General features: G+C 44.1%; 1 protein-coding gene across 15 annotated transcripts in view; it reads left to right on the forward strand.

Annotated features, from left to right (window-relative positions):
* DTNB (dystrobrevin beta) overlaps positions 1-24166 on the forward strand; it is a 141129-nt gene that overhangs the window by 35043 nt on the left and 81920 nt on the right. For all 15 annotated transcript variants that reach the window (XM_042809495.1, XM_042809504.1, XM_042809486.1 and 12 more), the window contains 2 exons: positions 8134-8300; positions 15445-15569. In XM_042809495.1, the coding sequence (XP_042665429.1) occupies positions 8134-8300; positions 15445-15569 (292 nt within the window). The remainder of the gene's footprint in view (positions 1-8133; positions 8301-15444; positions 15570-24166) is intronic.

Genomic DNA, 24166 nt, shown 5'->3' on the forward strand with positions numbered 1-24166 from the left:
ATTTCCCAATTGCTCTGTATGCTTACAAACGTTTTCTGACAATTGTGTGTACAATTGAAAAGAAAAAAAGTGATTTATCAAAGACTTTTTGAGGGGGAGTAATGTCATGGAAACAGATCTAAAAGGGAAAACTTCCTGAGGAGCTGAGAAGGTTGATTTAGTTGAAGTGTTAGGGAGACTCTGGCACTGCCAATCTCTTTCCCACCCTTATGTAACAGGTTGAAATGGCAGTAGCTACTGTTTGCTCTTTTTCCTTTATCCTCTTATCTTTATAAGCTTTTACTTCAAGTAAAGCACACAGGCTGCAATAAATACAGTAAGGGAACAAGCTGTAAAAAGTTAATATGCATTATAGGTCAAGGTAGAATTTTACAGAGCTCAGGCAAGGGTAAATGTTGAAACATAATGGAATAGTTCAGTTGGAAGGGACTTTCACAGACCATCTGGTCCAATTACAAGGGAAATGGTGGAAAGACCTGGAGGTAATCCAGTAGTCTGAGCTTTTTTCTTGAAAGTACCAAGAAGAAATTATTAGATAGCCGAAACAGCGGCGTCCTGAACAATGCCCTGTGCCATCAGGTTGGAGGAGGTGGTCAGTGCCTTCTGTTGTTGGGTTGGGAGAGGTGATCAGTGCCCCTTGCCATCAGGTTGGAGGTTGTCCAGGCTGTGGAGTCTCCATCCTTGGAGACACTCAGAACTGAAACTGGCCGTGATGCAGCAGCAAGCTCCAGCTGGCCCGACTTGAGCAGATGTCCTGAAGTTCCATCCAGTCTCAGCTGCTCCATGATTCTGTGGTTCTATATGTGTTTACAATGGAAATTCCATTGAATCATTCCCTGAAGCTGTTCATTTAGGAAGCAGCCTTCTCATCTTTCGGCTCCAGACGTTAAATGATATTTTCCTGATAGAATGGTCTCAGTCCTTAAAGCTTCATCCTTAATTTTGTCTCTTTCCTGCTGCCGTCTTGGTCGTGTCACCTGAAGTTACCTGATCAGTGCTAGTCTTGTTCTGCAGCCTGTTGTTTCTTGCCAGTTTTCTCTGGATTGTGCCTGGTCAGTGCTTCTGTTACCTCATCTTTCCTTCCACGCAGATGCTTGTCTCCTTCACATTTTGTCAGCATTTTCATTAATTACTGTGGCAGTCATTGAAAAGTTACTGCAGAGGCATCTGAACACCTTAGCTGACAACCTGAAGAAAAATTCCTCCTATTTCTATGGCTGTCTTTTCAGCTCTCTTTCCAGCAAAAGGCACTTAGGCTGTGAACTAAGTTTGTTCTATTGGAGAAACAAGTTTTTTCCTTACCTTTAAATCTTGTCTTCTTTTTCAACACATCAGACAAATGTCTTTGGTTGGTAGTACTGCTCTGGACAAATGGGCCAGCACCTTATTTGGAGAGCCATTGGTTCAGATTGACTGCATTGCTTTTGTGTCGACATTCCAGTCCTTTTAGTTTTGTTCCTGGAGAAATGCAAATGGAAGGGGTCTTCAGGCTGTGTTCTCTTTGCTCTGTAAAAAGGAAAATATCCTCTGAAAAAAGGAAAAGAATATCCGACTCCTGAATTTGGCCTTTGTGCTGTCTTAAGCACTCATTATCATTGGTAGAAATACTTTGCCAGCTCATTTGCTCTTGAGGGTAGGAATGTACAATGGTTCAGAAAAACAAATGTATGAATGGGTAGGGACAGTGCAGTTTGTGTTTAGGAGTTCCCAGTTAAAGAACAATCCATTGCATTTTTTCATAGTGTCAGGTCATTCTTTGGTTGGTTTTGGCTGCCTTGGCAAATCAATATTTAGCTTTCCCAGAAGCTCAGAACCACTGCAGTAATTTCTGAAAGGGACTGAGAATTGCTACTTGCTTTTTCTGAAATGACCCAATTCATGTTTAGCAACTGCTGAGCAGCCTTGCCTGTAGTAAATCTATTCCAAACAAGAAAGGATAGAAACTGACTGTGGAATCCGTTTTCAGCTTTCCTTTGGAAATAAACAGATAAAAACAATGAAAAACTAGAAAATCCAGGAAACTGCAGTGCTTATGCCATTTTTATTCTCCTTTTTTTTTTCTTTTTTTTTTTTTTCTCCACATGTTTTGCAAAGAAGAAGGTGATTTCCTGGGAAAATATGCCAGACGTGCCTCTGTGCTTCCCCAGGCTCCTGGGAATTCTCATTTCCATTAAGAAAGCTTTCCATGAGCTTGCAGATGTCCCACAAAACCCCTCAGAAATATCCTAAGGGAGGCAAAGGAGTTCCAGTGGCAACTCCATGCTTTCATTTTGGTCTGATCCTCCTCTGAGGGGCATAATGTCACTTACACGTACCAATGATGAACATGCAGAAGCACATTTCAGAAAGAAGTAATATTCCAGGAGGTTTTAAACCCATCGCTTCTTTCCTGGATAAAAATTCTATAATACTTTTCGGTCTTTCCTCCTGCTGGTCCCCAAGCTTTCCTGTGCAATGCAGATTTCTGCCAAAGGCCATCCTTCACAGCCTGCTGCTTGGCACGTGCCAGACTGACGCAGTCCATCTGAAGCTGCTGATCCCGTGCAAGGAGCCCATCTGATCTGCAGGGTCAGGTGGAAAGCAGATCCAAAGGGAAGGCTTTATTAAAGGGTTTGGCAAAGCTTGAGAACTTTTATCATTCCTCTCATAGCTCACACTCAGACTTTAATTTCACAGGTTTTTCCCAGCTAGTTTTTGGTAGAGTTCTATAAAACTCAGGAGAGGAAGAAGACAAACCAACCAAGTGAACCCCAACCAACCAACGCCCTCTCTCCTGCCCCTAGATTTTGCCAGTGCCTTGTCTTCTCTTTACAAGTCTTCCCTCCTCTTCCATCCATACTACTCAGGATACGTCTGTGCATGCCTGGTAACTTGTCAGAACTTACCTTGGAAGGTGATTCACATTCTGTTTGGATGCTTTGATTCTGTTTTGATTTGATATATCTAATATAGCATGGGAATTCTTCATTATAATTGCCAGAAATTATGTTTTTAATACTTAGTAGCTCTTTCTACAGGAAAACTGAGTTCCAGCAGAGGAGTGCAGAACCAATTTGGGTGTATTCACAACTTAATTGAGTCAGGAGGTCAAGTTCCTTGTTTAATCGACAGAAACGTTTGGGTTCCTGTGTTGAACTGCTGCTTGAGCAGACCTCTCTCCATTGGGCTGAGCTGAGGATGTTAATCTGCTGGAAGACTTCAAGTCTTCTCTTTCCGCTCATCAGAATAGTTTCCATGGAAAAATAAAACACTGGAGTTGGAACCTGGAGCTTGACATACGTGTTATACACTGGTCATGTTTTTTGGGCTACTTTTGCATGAGCTCAGAGCAGTAGGATTTTTGTGGTTAATTAAGCAGATGATTACATTTTTATCTCATAGCTAACATCATCATTGGTAAGTCTTTTGCTTTGGAGTACTAGAATTTAGATGTTCTGGATGTGCACATCAGTATTCCTGGCCTGGGTCCACTAGGACAAAGCACAGTCATGTAGCAATATGTCAGCTTACAGATGTAGCTATTAGTACCAGATGAAAAAGAGTAGTATAAAGACAGATGTTTAAATAAAGGTTTGTATTTATAGTCATGGCAAGTTCTTCAAAGCATTTCTCTTCCAACACTAATTCTGTCTTAGCCAGAGTTTTTGAACAGTGCGTTTTTCCAGGTCTTCCCTGCAACACTCTTACACAAAAATATTACTTCATCTGCATCCTGCTTTAGCTTTCTACTTTCATTATCTCCTCTTTGATTTCTTTTCTTGTATTTTAAAGTTCTCATATTTTCGTTTTCCTTTAGCTGCTATTTTTTTTTCACATCTTTGTCGATTACTCCTACGCACTTTTATAAAGGCTCTGTTCTTTTCTCCTTCTTATTTCTGTCTGTGTTTTGTTCTTGGTATCCTTCCCATGGAAATACTCTGTCATCTCTATGTAGACAACTTTGCTATGCTTCTCAGTTCCAGACCAGTCTCCAGTCTGCATGTATCTTACCTGTCTGATGTATCTTTACATTTACAGTAATTTGAAATAATATATAATTTGAAATAATATATCTGAAATGCAGATCCACAATTACTCTAAAACTTTTCCTCATTATTTCATTTTAAGTAATCTAACGTGTATATTACTACTGTATTTTGGAAGCCTTTATCATATGTCCCAGTGGGAAATACATTGTTCACACAGAGCAGTGGTTTTGGCATTAGCAGTGAAAGCGTAAGATAAAAGGTGGATGCACAAAGGAGGGCAGCTAATGGAGATTTCAAGGCAGGGATTTGGGGGTTGCAGCTCAAAGACTGATGATGGAATAACATTTCCCATTTGGGTGGGAAACAGTAATGAGGGATTTTGTCAGGAATGGCTTCTTGGTAATGAGGCAGAGGGATTTATGTCCTGTTCTCCAGGAGTTAGAGAAGAAAATATGGACAAATTAGCGTGTCCTTATAATCTGAAAACCTAATCCAATATATTCCAACCATTGTGGTTGGAAAAGACTTCCAAAATAACCAAGCCCAACCCATCCCACCGCATCCACTGACTGTGATCCTCAGTGCCACATCCCCACAGTTCTGGAATACCTGCAGGTTTGGTTTCCCCACCACCTCCCTGGGCAGCTGTGCCACTGCAGCACCACTCCTACATATATTTTGATATACTGGGGAGTCAGAAAAGCAGACCACTGAAAAAATAGAGGCGTCTCAGGTAAATCACAAGATGGCACAAGATCTTTGAGTAAATTGCAGTTTTGTAGAAGAGAGCAAATGAGAGATGTCTTTGAGACAGGGGAAGAAAGAAAAGGAGGAGGAGAATGGTCACATCTCATTTTCACTTGGAAGAATTTAATATGTCCAGATCAGAGAAGAAATGTGAATGAAAAGAGAGATTTGAATACTGACTGGATGATTGCTCGTGGCAGTTTTATACACTGATGGCCAAAATGGTCTGCTGCTGAGAATTAATTAGAGGAGAAGAATTTTGGAGGCTGGCAGGGTTGGAAGAAGAGGACACAGCTGGGAGAGGGTGAGGTGAGTTTTGTGATGTCTCAGAGGGTCTGCTGGCAAGAATCACAGTATCCTTTAGGTTGGAAAAGACATCTGAGACCATCAGGTCCAGTGGAGGAAGGAAGGAGCGGGTTGTCTGTCAAAAAGGACCCAGGAGGAATCTTGAATTTGGAGCACTGACAACCAGGAAAGGGAACGACTGAAGTCTTGGAAGCAGTGAGAAGTAGTAAGAAGCTTAAAACTCCCCCTTCCCATACGTGACTGGAAACTTTGAGTAAAGGGACACCTCCTGAGAGGAAGTATCAATAGCAAGAACTTGTTCTTCACTGAGGCAGGGAAAATAAAGCATAAGCAATGACACCAGTGAATGTTTCAGAGGCAGAATGGAGAGGAAGAATGGGATGGAATGAGGTCCTTGTGGTTCAAGCACGATGTGGAGTCAGGAGTGTCAGTGGTGTTAGAAACATCATCAGTGCACCTCTTCGTGGCAGCCTCAGCCTGGAACGGATTCGTATGGACAGAAACATGGAAGACAGTCTGAACAGGACAGAACTAAAGTCTTCAACACCATATTTTATTGGCACATTGACATATTCCCAAAAGTTGGAAAAAAAGCATCTGCATCTGATTGTGCTGTAGCACTTGGCGGTAACCAGGTAAGGAAGACCTCACGATCTCTGACAATGACTGTTTCAGTCTTTTTCCTCATCATGTATGCAGTATGCTCAGAACCCTGTCACCACTGTAATTTTGTCTGGTGTTTATTTCATCAGAATGCTGCTACTGCATTCCTTCAGTCAAGTGCATCGGCTTCAAGTTTTTGATTCTTTGGTTCAGAGCTCCATGTTAAGGCAGTGGCCCCATGTCTGGTCCCAGCAGGAGACAGAAACTCTCCATGGACAAAGGGTTCTTGGAGGTGGATACCAAAAAGCTGTGGGAGCCCATGACATCATCTATTTCCCTTTCCAAAGGCAAACTTTGCATACATTCAAAGTTCTCAAGAGATCTGCCCTGCTGCTGCGTAAAATGTTCAGTCCAAAGGTTTCAGCGTCGGTGTGGATGAGAAGCTGGGCTGAGATCAGTGTTAAATATTCTTAGGGTGAGAAAGTTTTTCCTAGTATTCTAGCATGGATTTTTCTTACTGCAGTTTAAATCCTCAGGTCCCTGGGTTTTGGCCGCTGGCTCTGCAGAATGCATTGGTATTTTTGTAAGTACCTCTTGCGTGTTTGGTGCCTTCTCACAGTCCCCTCTTAGCTAAGCTGCCTCCTAGATCTTGTTTGTTGAAACGTGATGCCCCAAGTTGGGCATTTTGTCAGTTTTTCAATATTTTCATGAAAACAGTGAGCAATACTTGACCTGGAATAAAGCCTTTTGGAGCCCTGCTTGTTTGATCATTTTCTTTTGATAATTTTCTGGTCTTTTCCCAATGAAATTCACATCACAGTTACAGTCCTTTCATCTACTGGGTATTTCCCTCTGTTAGGCAAATATCACGGCCTGCCAGTTTTGGAAGAATTACTGAAGTAACATGGGAAATTGGTGAGATTTAATGCCCTCGTTCTGGTTTCAAGGGCAATTAGCCTGGCATGGAAAGACACAAAGTTGAGTTGGGGAATGTTGTTCATGGCTCACGTTCTTCAGGTGCTTAAGCTCCTTTAGTATTTGTTCAAGTACTCTACCAGTTTAAATAACATGAGAAGGCCGTGGTTACATATGTATAATTTCATCTTTTCTTGAGGATCAGAACTAATCACAAATTTTGTGATACCTCTTTTAAATCGCTTGCTAACTTTCTCTCATTCTTTCATGTCTGTCTTTGTCTTGGGATACTACATTATTCCTTCAGCTGTCATTGATTATTTGTTCCTGTTTTTACTTCTGTAGGCTTCTTTTTGAATTTGAAGTTATTGAGCTCATCATTTTAGTCAAGTTGCTTTTTTTACAACAGTCTGCTCGTTCCTCTGCCCAGAGATATTTATACTTGTTTCTTTAGCATTGTTTCTTTAAGGAACTGACAGTTCTCTGAACTCACTTTTCCTGTTGTGTCTTCTTGTAGTATGCTTACTGATTCTCATGTGAATTTACTGAAGTCACTGAGATCATGTTCTCCATTTCCTAAGATGTAGAAAGTTATTGTTGCTGTGTTAACTTAAGGTTGCTTGTCATCTTTTTTTATTTTTTTCCAACCAGTTCTTTTCTTATATTTGAAATAAATGTAGAACTTGCTTTTCATTGCTTTCTCTGCCTTTTGAATAAAGATATTCAAAAGGTAGCAGTTCCTCTACAGGAGCTTCCATTTCCAATGGGCATTTGTATCACTGAAGCTGACTGTCTTGTACACATCATTTTCTTTAGGTGGTGTTTCCGTGTAGCAGTAAGAGCATCATCCACCTGAGTCTTGGCTTGTGATATTGCTGTCCAGGTTAATGCTCAAGTGCTCTTCCCTGTAGTTATTACCTTGATGTTTTCAACAACTTGGGCAAACCCATCCTCAATTTGGGTAGCATTTCTGCACTGTCTAGCTGGGGAAACCCCTGGTCTATGGGAAGTGTCGTCTAGCAAGAGGCTTTAGAGCAGAATACAGTGCTCTGAATTTGAGTGAGAAGCTCTTGGCTCGCTCAGGTCGCTTAGGCAGAAGTCAACCTTTGTGAACCTTTTTTAGGGGTCTTTTTCAATATTCATGATTCTATCATTCTATCTGGGAACATGGTGGGAATGGGTTGGGGTTGGACTTGATGACCTTTGTTTTTTCCAGCTTTAATGATTCTATGATTGTATGAATATGACGCTATTGCTTTCCCTGTCCACTCATGTTCTCTCTGTTGTTGGATTTGCATTGAGCTTTCTGGTTCTGAGGAAATCTGAAGGGGGAAAAGGCTAGAGAAGAAATATTGAACTTGTTGGATGGTGCTGATATGTTATCAACTCAGATATGTCGTTATTCTTCCAAAACAATCTCTTCTGGGCTCAGAAGCCATGGCGTGGATGCAGTAATAATTTCTTTCAGTGATCGAGAACCTGGGTTGTGGTTTGTTTGGTTTTTCTTGGAAGCTTTCACGAAATGTAATGATTGCAGTTTTCTTAAGGTTTGCTTATTTTCATTTTTTCTGTTTCCCTCCGCGTCTTCGCCAAGTCTTCCATCCTGTGGAGTGTTCCTATTGCCGCTGTGAGAGCATGATGGGCTTCCGGTACCGGTGCCAACAGTGCCACAACTACCAGCTCTGCCAAAACTGCTTTTGGCGTGGCCATGCCAGCGGGCCTCACAGCAACCAGCACCAGATGAAGGAGCATTCCTCTTGGGTAACTTGCCTTTCTTTGTCTTGGAGACACAGCCTCTTCTGTACTGATTTATTCTGAACGCTGAAGTTGTTTTTATAACAGAACTGCACAGTAGGACTGTTAAAGGTTTTCAAATAGTCCAAGTGTGCAAATAGGTAAATCGCATTATTTTTGTTATAAATAATGTTATTCTTTTATCAATTGTTGTCATTCTATTCACCAGTGTTTAAAGCACGCAATGCAGCCCTTTTCAAATCCCTAACACATTGTTTTTGTCCCCTCTTCACCACAGTTCTACTTTTTACATATATTATTATTACTATTATTACTTTCCTTCTATTCTAGCTTAACAAGTCTTAGAGTTTGCAATTCTTTTCCTCCTCAGAAAGGTAAAGCAGTCTCAGGAAGGACCTGTATCCAAGTGGCATCTTTAAACACAGTATTTCTTTAAAAGAAAAGGACTATATGATAATCACACCTAGCGTAATAATAGACAATTATAGATAGAAAAACTGATTTTTTGGCCAAAAACTTAAGTCTTATTTTTTTACTTTTTCAAAGAGATCAGATGATGATTGGATTATAATTAGCAATTATCTCCATGAAAAAGTATCATTATGGTATGACTGTTTAATATAGAAAGCTGGGGCTTAGTACCAGGCAGCAGTTAAGCTATCATCTAAAAAGATTTCAATACTTAAAGGCAATTTGCTCAGAAATCTGTAGAAGGAAAGGAATTTTAGCAGCAGAAAATGTTGTTTTATTGTTCAGAAACAAGAGTTAGCTTGTCTTAGTAAGAAATTGCAGTAGCAGCTGAAATGGAAGAAACATTTTTAAAAGACATTCTTGTGTACATATGCTGTGTTTGTAGGAGGATTAGGTGGAACAAATATAAAGGTATGGGGGGACATGAGCTAAAGGAATAAAAGGTAGGAGGAGTTTGGTACAGTCAGAATCCAAATCAAAGCAAGTTTCAATCAACAGGCTGAAGATTACTTACAGGTAAAACAAAGACAGAAGGTAGAAATCAAGGACAAAGTGGGGAAAGCTGGCATCCAGAGGCTTGGATGGATACACTCTTGGCTGGGTAAGGAGCTGGTTGGAGGGCCGGGCACAGAGAGTGGTGGTAAATGGAGTCAAATCCAGCTGGCGACCAGTTGTGAGTGGTGTTCCCCAGGGGTCGGTGCTGGGGCCTGTCCTCTTCAATATCTTTATTGATGACCTCGATGAGGGCATCGAGTGCACCCTCAGTAAGTTTGCAGATGACACCAAATTGGCTGGAAGTGTGGATCTGCCTGGGGGTAGCGAGGCCCTACAGAGGGATCTGGACAGGCTGGAGAGCTGGGCTGAAGCCAATGGGATGAGTTTCAACAAGGCCAAATGCTGGGTCCTGCACTTCGGCCACAACAACCCCAGGCGACGCTACAGGCTTGGGGCGGTGTGGCTGGAGGACTGCGTAGAGGAAATGGACCTGGGGGTATTGACTGATGCTCGGCTGAATATGAGCCGACAGTGTGCCCAGGTGGCCAAGAAGGCCAATGGCATCCTGGCTTGCATCAGAAACAGTGTTGCAAGCAGGAGCAGAGAGGTGATTGTTCCCTTGTATTCAGCACTGGTGAGGCCGCACCTCGAGTACTGTGTCCAGTTTTGGGCCCCTCACTGCAAGAAAGATATTGAGGCCCTGGAACGTGTTCAAAGGAGGGCAACAAAGCTGGTGAGGGGTCTGGAACACAGGCCATATGAGGAGAGGCTGAAGAAGCTGGGAATGTTCAGCCTGGAGAAGAGGAGGCTCAGGGGAGACCTCATTGCTCTCTATAACTTCCTGAAGGGAGGTTGTAGTGAGCTGGGGGTCGGCCTCTTCTCTCGTGTCATTAGTGATAGGACCAGGGGGAATGGCTTCAAGCTACGGCAGGGGAGATTCAGGCTGGACATTAGGAAGTATTACTTTTCAGAAAGGGTGGTCAGGCACTGGAACGGACTGCCCAGGGAGGTGGTGGAGTCACCGACCCTGGGGGTGTTCAAGGAAGACTGGATGTTGTGTTGAGGGACATGGTTTAGTAGGAGCTATTGGGAATAGGTGAACGGTTGGACTGGGTGATCTTTTAGGTCTTTTCCAACCTTGGTGATTCTATGATTCTATGATTCTATGAAATTCAGGGCATTTCATAAACAGTAAGGCAATCATAACAAGCATTTATGTTCCTGTAATCTAAAACAATATTTCTTGTTCTGTCTCTAGAAACGTATTTCTGAACCTTTCCAATGATTTACTGTGGCTTTTTTTCAACTGGTTGGTTCTTAAGCAACAAAGCATTCTGAATATACTAAAAAGTTCAGTGATGCATAAAATGCCACCACAGGCTTAGAAGCCCCCTGTAAAATGAGTACAGAAGGGGGATCTTTTAGAAAAGGAGCAATATCTCCCATTATTTTCTATCTACACATCTATTTATCTATCTGTGTGGGGCCATAGGCTTGGACATGGTAGTGCAGGTGGGGCTTCATAAGGGCAGAGTAGAGGAGCACAGTCCCCTCCCTGCCCCACTCCCACCCCTCTGTGGATGCAGCCCAGGCTGCTGTTGGCATTCCAGGCTACAAGTGCACACTGTTGGCTCATATCCAGTTTTTCACCCGCCAGGACCCCCAAGTCCTTCTCTGCAGGGCTGCTCTCAATGTGTTCTCCCAGTCTGTTCTCAAATGTAGGATTGAGTGGCCCAAGTGCAACATCCTGCACTTGGCCTTGTTAGACCTCATGAGGTGCCCCCTTTTCGAGCCTGTCCAGATCCCTCTGGATGGCATCTCCCCTTTCTCTCGTGTCAACTGCACCACTCAGCTTGGTGCCATCAACAAACTCACTTAAAGTACAGTTGATCCCACTGTCCTTGATACTGATAAAGCTGTTGAAGTGCACCAGACCCAAGATGAACAACCCCTGGGGGTCTCGTCTCATCACTGCCTCCATCTGGACATAAAGCCGTTAACTACAAGGCTGTGACCTTCCAACCAATTCTTTATCCACCAAAAAGTCCAGCCTTCGAACTCACATCTCTCCAACGTGGAGACAGGAAGTGGTGGGGGACCATGCCCAAGGCTTCACACAAGTCCAGGCAGACAACAACAGTTGTCCTTCCTTTGTCCACCAGTGCCATCACTCCATCACAGAAGGCCACCAGATGGGTCAGGGACAGTCTGCTCTTGGTGAAGCTGTGCTGCCTCTCTGATCACCTCTTCACCTCATGTGTGCTTAACATCTCTTCCAGGAGGATCCACTCCTTGATCTTCTATAGATAATAATGCTTTGTTAGTTGTAAGCACCCTTCAATGAGTGGCTTTGGAAGGCTTATCAATAAGCCCAGCAAATGTTCTGTGTCAATAGGGATAAAATCTTGACTTCCATTGGGAAACCATTGCAGTGAGCACTAATCAAATGGAGAATAACAAGCAGACCCTGTTATCTACAAGGTTATGGTTTAGCAATATTGTAAGTAGTTGTTAATAAGATTTTGTTTGCAAAATTGCTTCTCCTATATTTCTAGTTCGTTTAATTTTCCACTTAGACTGCCTTAAAGGAATACAACATCTGGAGCTTGTCCCATTCTGTCCTCAGGGGCTGAGGGGACACAGTACTAACTGAGGGCACAGCACAGTGCAGGGCTTGTGAGCCCAACAGGGGAGAAGAAAAAACCTCCCTTCACAATCTCCACCTTCAGGCCTGTGACACTGAAGAGTATGGTTTTGCTGCTTCCTGCCAGAGCAGCACAAAGCCTGAGGCCAGCCATGTGAGTGCTGTGCCTGCAGAAAGAAGGGTTTGATATTATTTACCTGCTCTGCTCAGTCCTTGAACTGGAAAAAAAATGTTCAAATAATCTAAAACGTAGTGTTGTAAGTGGTGTTAGAGAAACAGTGCTGGAGCTGATAGTTGGTTTATCCGTAATTCAGTTGTCCACTTCAGATGGGGAACTTCAGAGGTGTTCAGAGGGCAGGAAACCCAGAACTGTACATCTTAAGTAACCATTCTGAAAAGAAGGGGACCTCTGAGATGTTCAGCAACCAGACACTGAAATGTAGCTATTGAAAAGCCTCCTTGGTTCCTTAAACCATAGATATCCGACCTTTTGGCTTGCTTGGGGCTGCACTGAGTGTAGAGGAATTGCCTTGGGCCCCTAGGAAATGGGTGATGGCTGAAAGTATTTGAAATTAAAGGCACGCAGGCTGTGTTTCCATTTAAACCTGAAGAGCATAAATTGGACTGTAGGATGTGTGGAACCTGGAGGCTGGGATACCACAGTGGCGTGTCCAACTGCCCAGCTGGACATGACTGAGATCCCAGTGTGATGGGAAGTTGCAAATAGTTCATGAAACATAGTTTGCTCCCAGCTATTTACAAATATAGATTGAAGTCAAGAAGGAACAGCTGGGGAAGACGATGGTGAAACTTTGGTGGTGCTAGAGATGGGCAAATGGACAGTGTTACTGGGGGAGCTTGTGGTGGTGTCAGTGGTAGAGGAGAGGATCGTGGGACTGCAGGGCTTCTGTTTGCTTTTCTAGGAGGTGGGGAGTGCAAGGCTGGGTATTAGGAAGAACTTGTTCCCTGAAAGGGATGTGGTGATCCATTGGCACAGCTGCCCTGGGAGGTGGTGGGGTCACCAACCCTGGAGGTGTTCCAGAACCGTGGGGATGTGGCACTGAGGGGGGGGGAGGGTGCCCACGGGGGGCAAGGTGGGGTGGGCTGAGGTTGGACTTGGGGACCTTAGAGGTCTTCTTCAACCTTAATGATTCTGTGATTCAAAGATGCTTAATGAAGATGTCAAAGAGACAGAAAAGTAGAACTCAGCTCATTGGGAAACAAAATAAAATGCTATTTCTCAGAGAAACCAGCTATCCCTACCAGGTGCATTTGCCAGTGAAGTGCTTCTTTGGCATGCTCTGCCTTTTTCACTCTCAGCCACACTGAGAATCATCATTCAAAAGTTGGAATCGATGGAAATTATCTCTCCTCTATCATTTTCATGAAGTGAAGTTGCTCTATTTCTGCATTCTAGGCAGCACCGCGTTTGCTCGACAATATAAATGGTGGTGTAGCACGACAGGATGTAATGTCTGTTACCACAGTGGAAAAACACTTTTAAAATAGGCTAAAGTGCTGCAGAGAGGTCACAGAAAAGGCACTGTGAGATAGATGGTCTGTGCAGAAACCAGAAGATGAACACGATAAAGGGAAAGGAAAGAAATGCACCGAGACTAGAAGCAGAGAACATCTAGAGATAAGTGTATGTGGGAATTTTCAACATGTAGGGTGAATTCAGGAAACCCAGAATTTTTTACTATCGTTGCATGTGATAGCAAAATGAAAGATGATCATTTGAATTTCACTGTGGGTTTGGTAGGAAATAACATAAAGCATGAATTGTGATTTTTCATTAGTTTTCAAAATAATTAAAGGCAGCTGCTCCTCTGTAGAGCCCTCTGTGGCGAGAGTGCTGTGCACTTCAGCCATAAGAATCTGTACATCCAGCCAAGCAGTTTTGCATTAGTGCTTGGATGGGGCTCAGATCTGTCTGCAGAGCCCAGAGCTGCACACTGAAGAGGCAGGTGGCCCTTCTCAGCTGCCTCCAAAGCCGCTTTGTCCACCAGAGGAATCCTCCTGTACTAACAGGAAGAAATTACCATAAGAAATTTCAGTGGGTGTGGTGGTGATGGTTGGCCTTGTTGATCTTGGAGGTCTCTTTCAACCTTAGTGATTCTACGTTTCTGTGGTTTTGTTTCCAAACCAACATTCATCACGAGTTCCAACAGGCAGCCTCCAGTTGTGCCTCTCACAGTTCTCACTTCGCTCCAACTTGAATTGTAAGAGAATGGGAGAAGGTAATAAAACTTCAGTTAAGAACCAGAAGTCCGAATGTATTCTTAGGGGCACCCAACTCGTATTTCTTTTCTAATTTGAAAGGAATTTTTATCTTCCGTTATTTTCCAATTATTTGAGTGTTTCACTTAAAATGAGTTGTGATCTGCTACAAGCCGCCTAAGCACAGAGGGAACAACATTCTCACACGCACATTCCCTACTCTAAAAACCTTCATTGCTTGTTGTATTTTGCTAAAGCCAAGAGGCCCAGAAATGAAGAAGCTCACTGATTGGTAATTATTAACTGTGTAATCCGTTGTTAGTAATTGTCATTAATTGCCAGGCACTCATTCATGTTAACTGTAAGTGTGTGTGTACCCCGGTACTGGGTGGCCTTGCCTTCTCTTTAAATCAGTGTGAAGTTGAATTGTGATTTCAGGTTGGATATTAGGAACAATTTCTGCTTTGAAAGAGCAGCACAGCAGTGGCACAGCTGCCCAGGGTCACCGTCCCTGGAGGTGTTCCAGAGCCGTGGGGATGTGGCACTGAGGGACGTGGGCATGGTGGGCTGGGTTAACAGTTGTTCTTGATCTTACATGTCTTTTCCAGCTTTATTGATTCTATGATTAAAAGTGCATTCAGAATTGAACCAAATTTCCCACTGGAGCATCTTACAGAGATAGGAACTGAGAGGGACTAGCAATCAGCCACAAGGTTGCAGCATCTGTGTGGGGAGTTGGATCAGAAACACAGCACTTGGTGGGTTACTTCTGAAAAAAGAATTTTTTGGCCTCCAAATCGTAAACTTGAGGAGTGAACAGCATTTTAAGATAGGTGATGGACCTCCTCCTGCATCAGGTCTTTATTTCTTCCCTTGCCCTTCCCCAGAATACAACACCTGTGTCCAGAAGGTCCTTGTCAGAGCAGGTGGGAAATCCCTGCACTGGTTCTCCGCTCTGACACAAACACTGAGCATTGTATTTCTTGAAGTTACATATTTTTGTTAAACTACTTTCATTTTTCAGTATTGTAACACTAAAAAAGAAAAAAAAAAAAGCAACTACCAAACCACCAGCCCCCCCCAAAAAAAAAGCCAACAAAACCCATCTTGCTCATCTGTGCAGTTTCAGTACTCATAGATGACCTTTAGAGGTTCCTTCCAACTCAACGATCGTATGATTCTACAATTCCTCGGTGTGGTGTAGCAGAAATGAATGTTTCCGAAAACTCTCTTTTTCGTGTTTCTCTGTTATCTGATTGCTCACATTTCCCTGCTCTTTGTAACAGTGGTCTCATTTTGGTCACTTCTTTTCCAAACCAGAAATCGCCTGCGAAGAAGCTGAGCCATGCAATCAGTAAATCACTTGGCTGTGTACCAAGCAGAGAACCACCTCGTCCCGTGTTTCCTGAGCAGCCAGAAAAGCCACTTGATCTTGCACATATAGTGTGAGTATCTGTTGTTGTAATCGGGCTTCCACTTAATCAGCAATATAGAATAATCAACGATATGAATCTAAGGCTGTGTGGTTGTGTGGGGCTTTGGAAAGAGGCCTTGGGTTGGAATTATAAAGTCAAACTGATGGAGTGATTTTGGTAGAATACCATTGTACTGGTGTTCGTTTGAACCCACCTCAAGTCAGTCTGCCTCCCTGATTTGCCAGGGAGAGTAAAAGTTCAGAAAATCCTCAAATTCTGGCACATTCTATTTTTAATAAACTGAGCACCCAAATAAATCTATTTTAACTTCTCTTTACAAGGGTGGATAGTGATAGGACAAGGGGGAATGGTTATAGACTGAGACAGGGGAGGGTTAGGTTGGATGTTAGGAGGAAGTTTTTCCCCCAGAGGGTGGTGAGGCAGTGGAACAGGTTGCCCAAGGAGGCTGTGGATGCCCCATCCCTGCAGGCATTCAAGGCCAGGCTGGATGTGGCTCTGGGCAGCCTGGTCTGCTGGTTGGTGACCTGCACACAGCAGGGGGTTGGAACTGGATGAGCACTGTGGGCCTTTGCAACCCAGGCCATTCTGTGATTCTATGATTCTATGATTTTAATATCTGTAGGACTTTGGGAAAAGTTGCAGTCTTCTCACGTGGATAAATTTAAGCATGTGGTACGGAGAAGAGGGAGGAAAGAGGAGCAAAGGGATATAATTTGTATAAAATGGAGGATTCCTGTGTTCAGGAGTATTCAGCAATTTGCAGTTCTGAGAGTAAGCAGAGTTGATGCTTGTCTGTTTTCCTTTGGGTGTTGTTGTAAATATTAGGTTCTTCTTGAACTGCTGTCTGTTGTCACAATATCCGACTGGAAAACCAAATGACTCAAATCTGAATGTCTTAGAACTGCTGACAGTTCAACATGAGCATGTGCTGCTGTGACCTTTCCTGGTGCTGGATGATTTTTATGGGCTGTTTATGCACTCCTTTCAGTAAGAGAAAGCTGGAGGGTGGCTCGTCGAGGTACCAGGAAGGTGGAGCAGTGAGAATAAGCGTGGTGTGATTTTCTTTTGTATCAAGCATGGAAGATCCATAACTTGATCTGAAAAAATAGTTGCAGTGCTGAACTCCTTAAAAACGTAGTTTTGAGCTTTACCAATCTGTAATTAGCCATGTGATTGTTTTTTTATCACGGAATATTTCCCAACAGTTGTACTTTCTCCAGTCCTATGCACTGAGTGGAGTTGGATGTGATGCAATGGAATATCATCATTCTAATGTTCGCTGTGTAATTCAACTCATAAATAATAAAAGAAAAAGTCTGTCATGCTACTGTTCAGTTCCGAGCTCTCCTTAATGAAAGGCTTATTGGATGTACAAGGACAAGGCTGCTTGTTGTCCCCAGAATTAGACTGCCTACCTCTGTGTTGTGGTTTGGATGCTGTGCAGTTTGTCATTAAGCTTTAAATGTGGATTTTCTGTTGTGAGGTCCTGCTCAGACTCATAGAAAAGGATTCTGTGGTGATAAATTTTCTTGAATGGTGAATCATCCTGAATCTGTTCACATTTTTCTCTTAAGATTGTCCGTGCTGCTGCCTGGCTGGAGCTCACCAGCATTCACAGTTCAGAGTGTGCAACATATAGTGCTTCTAAAGGAAATAAAAGAATATGCAGTTCCAGAAGTGCAGTGCATGAAAGTGATTACAGTGGTGGTTCTGGTTTTTGGGTTTTCTGTATGAGTGATGCCGTGGGAATTTCTTAAAAGGAATAGAAAATAAAAATAGAGGAAAGAGTTTTTAAGCATGAAAAGGGACATATCCAGGGTGAATTCTTTGCTAGCATTCAGCTTACAAAGAGAAATTGCTCAGGGCTACAATGAGTCATTATTTAGGTGCAAGTGATCATGACCTGATTACAGTTCTTGCATGTAAATGAGGTGCACACCAGCATCTAACAGCACTTAGCAGTCTGTCTCACAAAGCTGGAATCAATGTCAGCCGAGTAAATAATGCGAACATAAAGATATTAATAACTAGGAGCTGTCTAAGAACACTTGGCCAGGTGTCACCCTGCAGGAAAGCTTTGGAAGGGTGGCGAGAAGAAAGCTGCACTGCTCCAGGGAACAAGAAAAGATTGGTAGAAGGAATGCAAACTGTGAGTTGTGCAGTATGGGAGAAGGACTTGAAAAAAAGGATTGCTGAGGGGACAGAGAAATGGGCATACGTTGTTAGTACAGGTAATACAGAACAGAATGAAATTGTCCTGTTGCTGCCTTAAAATAATAAAACTGGTCAGTGCTGATGAGAGTTTCCAGAGCAGTTTCCAGGCTGTGGTTTGGCTGTGAGCAGTTGTGCAGTGTGCTGTTGGTCCCTTTCGGAGGTAATCCAAAAGGAGCTGGAATTTCACCTTCAGTGATTTCAGTCCCAACTGAAATAGGTGCAGAATTCCTTAATTTGAAAACTTGCTGCTGGTTGTTGATGTCTTGGACAAAGTTCCCAGAGTGCAGGAGGAAAATGCCTGTTCTTTCTTTTTCCAAGGAGGGAGAGAGATTGGAATTGCACAGGGCAGTTTCTGACACGTTGAGTTTACCAGCATGACTTTGATGGCAAATAAACTAATGGAGCAGTAAAGAAGCTAATTTGTTGACCAGTAAATAGAAACCTAACTGGTGCCAATCAGCATACATGGGCTTTTGGCAAACCTAATGTGGTCAGACTCAGTTTGTATCTTCTTGATCAGATTAGTTGTGATTAGTGAAGTGGTACTGTTGAAGTAATGCACTTAGAATGAGCGCTGCACCATTTGGAAAACAATCATCAACAGATACATAACCAATTGAAAACCAAGTGCTGAGCTAGTTGTCCTTGATGTAACTGGGCAGGAAGATTCCTGAATAAGTGCTTGGTTTGAAACAAGGTCCTGCAGACCTGGCCTCTGTGTATTTAATTCATGTTTTAATGGCCAGGAGGAAAAGTATAAAATCACTGCTAGGCAGTGAGGTGAGGGTTGGTGTCTTCTCCCTGGTATCTAGTAGTAGGATGAGAGGTTATGCCCTTAAATTGCAGCAGGGGAGGTTCATGTTGGGCATTAGGAGACATTTCTTCTCATAAAGAGCAGAGCTGCAATGGCACAGCTGCCCAGGGAGGTGGTGGGGTCACAGTTCCAGAACTGTGGGGATGTGGCACTGAGGGACGTGGGCAGTGGGCATGGTGGGGTGGGCTGGGGTTGGACTCGGTGGTCTTAGAGGTCTTTCTTCTCATCTGAGTGCTTCTATGATATTAGAAAACTATTGGAGGAATGAAGAATATTAAAAGGACAGAATGCTAAGAAAAATGACTCCCAAAGTGGAGGTCATGGCACATAATTGGTTGGATATGCATTTTCAGGGCAATGTTGTAGCCCCAGGGACTAACATGAGTGCAAGGAGATAACGTCAGCCTTGGTGGTGGAGAGGTCCTGGTCAGCAAACTGATGAGAGCACCCACAAACAGACAGATACTGCAGGACCAAAAAGATGGAAAGGTTGAAAAGGTCAGTGAAAAGAATTCAAGGCCTTGGAAGAGATACTAGAAGATGCACAAGCTTGAGTTCAAAGAGCTTGAGTCCAGCAGCTCAAGTGATGTGCTTAATCAATTTAATACATCGATATTGGAATGATTGGATAGTTTTAGAAACGTGTATCCTGGGAAAAGGAAGTATCATCCAGGGAGCTTTAACAGGCAGGCTTATACATAGACTGACCAGGAGATGAAGCTAGACAAATTTAGAATGAAAATAAAAAATAGTTTTTTAATAGTAAGTGTGAGTAGTGGTTAAATAGATTAGCAAATTTGAAAGTGGTGGAATATTGGAACTTTATAACTAAGAGGAGAGTATTTTTTATTCAAATAGGAATGCCAGTCTGGTTTTGTTCTGTGCTTGACAGAAGCTCTCTTACTGCAGTATTTCCTTCCGCCCTTATGATCTATGGAAAACGCATACAGCAGTTTCTATGTGGGAAGTTCACAGAATGTACTGAAGAAGCACCAGGGATGTGCTCCATAAGGCAGTGTGGCTACACTAGTTCTGATACAAGCCTTGGTCTTCTTGGCCGCCTGGGTACAGTGCTGGCTCACGTTCGGCTGACCATCTACTGACCAGCACCCCCAGGTCCTTCTCCTCCATGCATTCGTGTTGGTGCTATTGACTGACAGTGCTAAACACAGTTTTGTAAGATCTTTGTGAAGGTGTTACAGTAAGAATACCAGTTTGTGGGTTACGAACGTCTCCAGTCCCATCAGATGTACCTGGCCAGGAATTTTATCTTGTTTGACAATTCAAAAACTTTGTTTACTGTTCCCTTCTTTTCCCCGTGAACATTTCCCCAGGCATCAATGAGTTGGGTATCTGCCATTGCTTCAACTTAAAGCCCTGGAGGGAGCAATGATCTCCCAAAGATCAAATCCCCTTATCTACTGCTACTGTAAAGCTTGAAAAATGAACAGAAGCCAAGCTGACCGGGACCTTTCCACCACCCAGCACCAAGGGTGAGGTCTCCTTGCACTCATGTTAGCCTCTGGGGTTACAACATTGCCCTGAAAATGCCTACAAACCTGTCTTTTTCTTGACCCAGATTCCTATTGCTTTTGCAGTATGAACAGGGGGTGGCTAAAACCTCCTCGGATAAGTTAATGAGTCTGCTTTTGGTAAGAATCTTTATCTTGCAGTTGCCAAAAAGCTCTGAGGATCAGAGAGGGAAGAAAAGCTCCTCTCTCCTGCCAAGAGGAGGAGGTTGGTGTGCAGCATGGCACTGAAACACCTGCTTATCAGGGTGTCATTTTACACTTCTGTAAAATATTACAGAGTGCTTTGCTGCTGAAACTGCCTTGCTTTGGGAAGGGGTAGCAGCAGATCTGATACAGCACTGTTGTGCTCCTTCATCCTCCAGCTTCCTCATCAGAATGCTGAATTTCAGTGACAGTTGCAAACAAATAACTTCCTTTTGTGTAGGGAAGCTTCCAGGAAAACCCTCATGTAAGGACTGCAAAAAAAGCTCCAAGACAATTCAGATCTTTCCTCCTAGAAGTGGGACTTGCTGATCCAAATCAGTTTCTTAAATAGATTAAATAAAATTCCCATCAACACAAAGCAAAGGAACCAGAGATATGCTTTGGTTGCTGGTATTTATTGCAAACATACATCAAAGATGACTTCATAGAAGTTAAGATCAGAAAATATTAAACCAGCCTCTCTGACCACCTGGTGCTCATTGATCATTAAATGTCACCACATTCCTTCCTTTCCAAGCCCAGTAATTTGTGTTCGGGAAAGGTTATCTAACAGAAAGTCACACCTTCTTGGTTTTAAGAGGTTACAAAGGTGCCAGTTCTTGAGTAATTGTTTGAGGGAGTGCTTATCATCCCTGCTTAATATTTGTGTCTTATTTCAGATTTTTCACTTAAGCTGTGTTTCATTTCCAGCACTTGCTCTTTTTCCCCTTCTCTGCTGATCCAAGCACTGATACATCTCCACGTCTGTGCTGCAGGCTCCGGTTAGCTCTGCTGCCCGCAGATTGCCTTACATGCCTGCTACAATCCCTGCTCCTTTTTGTAGCCACTGCCTTCTGAAACACAGGTCTGCGTCTGTGACATCAGAGATGTCATAGTTCCAATCCCCTGCTGTGGGCTGATTGCCATCATTAGATCATGTGGCCCATGGCCCATCCAACTCTGACATCAGAGATGTCATAGAGATGTCACTTGGTGTTTGGTCTATTAAAATAGCTTATTTTAACAACCTTAGCTTGTTGATCAGGATTACTGTTTGTGATCACCATGTCAGCATTATTTACTACGTTACGAATCTTCTTTATCCGCAATGTTTATCAAGACTAAATTTGTGTATACTTTGTAATGAAAAGTCTCCAGTCTTCTATGGTAGCTGTAAAAATCCACTTTGCTTTCAAAAATTGTGAACTGACAGGTGTTTTGCTGTCTGAAGAACCTTAGTCCATTCAAAAAGACTTTGTTGATACTTAGCTCATGTTTTCATGGAGCCATAGAATGGCTTACGTTGGAAAAGACCTCTAAAATCATCCTGAAAAGGCCGGCAAGAATGCCAGAAGGCCTTTGTGGATCACCAAGATGCTTCTGGACTCACTTAAGCGCAAAAATAAAGTCTATAGGGAGTGGAAGCAGGATCAGGTTACCTGAAGGACTACAAGGAAGTTGTCCAAGCAGCCAGGAATCAGATCAGGAAAACTAAAACCCTGACAGAATTAAATCTAGCCAAGGACATAAAGGGGAGCAAGGAAGTTCTGCACAAATGCACAAAGGAACTTCTTTACAGTGAGGTGACGGAGCACTGGAACAGGCTGCCCAGGGAGGTGGTGGAGTCTCCTTCTCTGGAGATGTTCAAGACCTGCCTGGATGCCGACCTGTGCGACCTGCTGTAGGGAACCTGCTTTGGCAGGGGGTTGGACTCGATGAGCTCTGGAGGTCCCTTCCTACCCCTACAATTCTGTGATTAATTCTACAGATTTATCAGTGATAAGAAGGTCAGGGAGGATGTAAGCCCTCTCCAGAAGGAAACTGGAGACTTGGTTACAAAGGATATAGAGAAGGCTGAGGTGCTCAAAGACTTCTTTGCATCAGTCTTCACTGGCAAGGGCTCTAGCCACACTACCCAAGTTGCAGAAAGCAATGGGAAGAACTTGGAGAAGGCAGATCTGCCCGCTGTAAGTAAAGATCAGTGAATCCTCCTGAAGGCCCTTCTAAGGCACGTAGAAGATAAAGATGAGGTGGTTGGTGGAGCATGGCTTCACTAAGGGCAAGTCCTGCCTGACAAACTTGGTAGCCTTTTATGATGGAGTTACAGGGGATAGAGGATGAGCAAATGATGTCATCTACCTGGACTTGTGCAAAGCATTTGACACTGGATAAAAGTGGATCTGATGGATAGACTGCTTGCTGGATAAGGAATTGGCTGGATGGTTTCATTCAGAGAGCTGCCAATGGCTCAGTGTCCAAGTGGAGACCAGTGACAAGAGGCGTTCCTGGGGGGTCGGGCTTGGAAGCACTGCTGTGTCACGTCTGTGCAGGCGGCACGGGCAGTGGGACCGAGGGCGCCCTCAGCGAGTCTGCAGGTGAGACCAAGCGGAGCGGTGCGGCTGCCAGAGGGAAGGGATGCCGTCCAGAGGGACCTGGGCGGGCTGGAGAGATGCGGGCTGGGCGGAGAACGGCTTGAGAGCAGCCCTGAGGAGGATTTGGGGCCGGCGGTTGACGGAAGACTCGACACGAGCTGGCGGCGCGTGCTCGCAGCCCGGAAGGCCTGGGTGGCATCAATAGAAGCGTGACCAGCAGGGTGAGGAAGGTGATTCCGCCCCTCTGCTCTGCTCTCCTGAGACCTCACCTGCAGCGCTGCGTCCGGTTCTGGAGCCCCCAACACGAGAAGGACGTGGAGCCGTTGGAGCAGGGGCAGAGGAGGAACACGAAGGTGGTCGGAGGGCCGGAGCGCCTCCCCTCCGGGAACAGGCTGAGAGAGCTGGGGCTGTGCGATGGGGAGAAGAGAAGGCTCTGAGGAGACCTTATGGCAGCCTTCCAGTCCCTGAAGGGCCTACGGGAAAGCTGGGGAGGGACTTGTGGTAAGGGCAGGTAGCGACAGGACGAGGGAAAATGGATTTAATCTGGAAGAGGGCAGATTCAGACTGGATATCAGGAAGAAATTCTTCACTGTGAGGGTGGTGAGACACTGAACAGGCTGCCCTGCGAGGCTGCGGATGCCTGCATGGAAGCATGGAGAGCCAGGATGGATGGGGCTGCGATCAACCTGGCCTAGAGGGAGGTGTCCCTGCCTACAGCAGGAGTTGGAACTACATGAGCTTAAAGGTCCCTTCCAACACAAACCATTCTGTGATTCTATGAATCTGTGACTGGAAAAAGGGAAACTTCACTCCCATTTTTAAGAAAGGGAGAAAGGAGAACCCATAGTATTACGCATTGGTGACCCTCACCTCTGCGCTGGATCATGGAGCATATCCTCCTGGAAAGCATGTTAAGACACATGAGGGATGAGCAGAGATAGCCAGCACAGCATCACCAAGGGCAGATTGTGCCTGACCCACCTGGTGGCCTTCTATGATGGAGTGATGACATCAATGGACAAAGGGAAGGGCAACTGCTGTCATCTGCCCTGATTTGTGTGAGATCTTGGACGTGGTCACATCCTTATCTCTGTGTAGAAGAGGTGTGGATTTGAGAGCTGGATGGATTATTGGTGGATAAGGAATCGCTTGGGAGGTCGCAGCCAGAGGGTTGTGGTCAGCAGCTGTGTGTCCAGGTGGAGGCGCTGATGAGCGGTGTCCCCCAGGGGTCCGGCTGGAGCTCTTCATCATCTTTATCAATGGCACAGGTTGTGGATGTTCAACCTTTTGGCTTGCCTGAGCCACACTGAGTGAAGAGGAATCGTCTCGGGCTGCTCCAAAAGTAATGCCTCCTATTTAATTTCCGCGGAAACTACAACAGCTACAAAGAGCACGACATCCCTCTTCGGTAGAGCACCTTCCCAACGACAAAACGCTATTTTTCAACGCGGTCGCCGCCGTACTTCTCACTGTAAAAGAAGAGCAAATCCG

The sequence above is a fragment of the Centrocercus urophasianus genome, unplaced genomic scaffold, assembly GCF_019232065.1.
Source record: "Centrocercus urophasianus isolate 14NV4802_14NV808 unplaced genomic scaffold, USGS_Curo_1.0 seq_10, whole genome shotgun sequence".
Taxonomy (NCBI): Eukaryota; Metazoa; Chordata; class Aves; order Galliformes; family Phasianidae; genus Centrocercus; species Centrocercus urophasianus.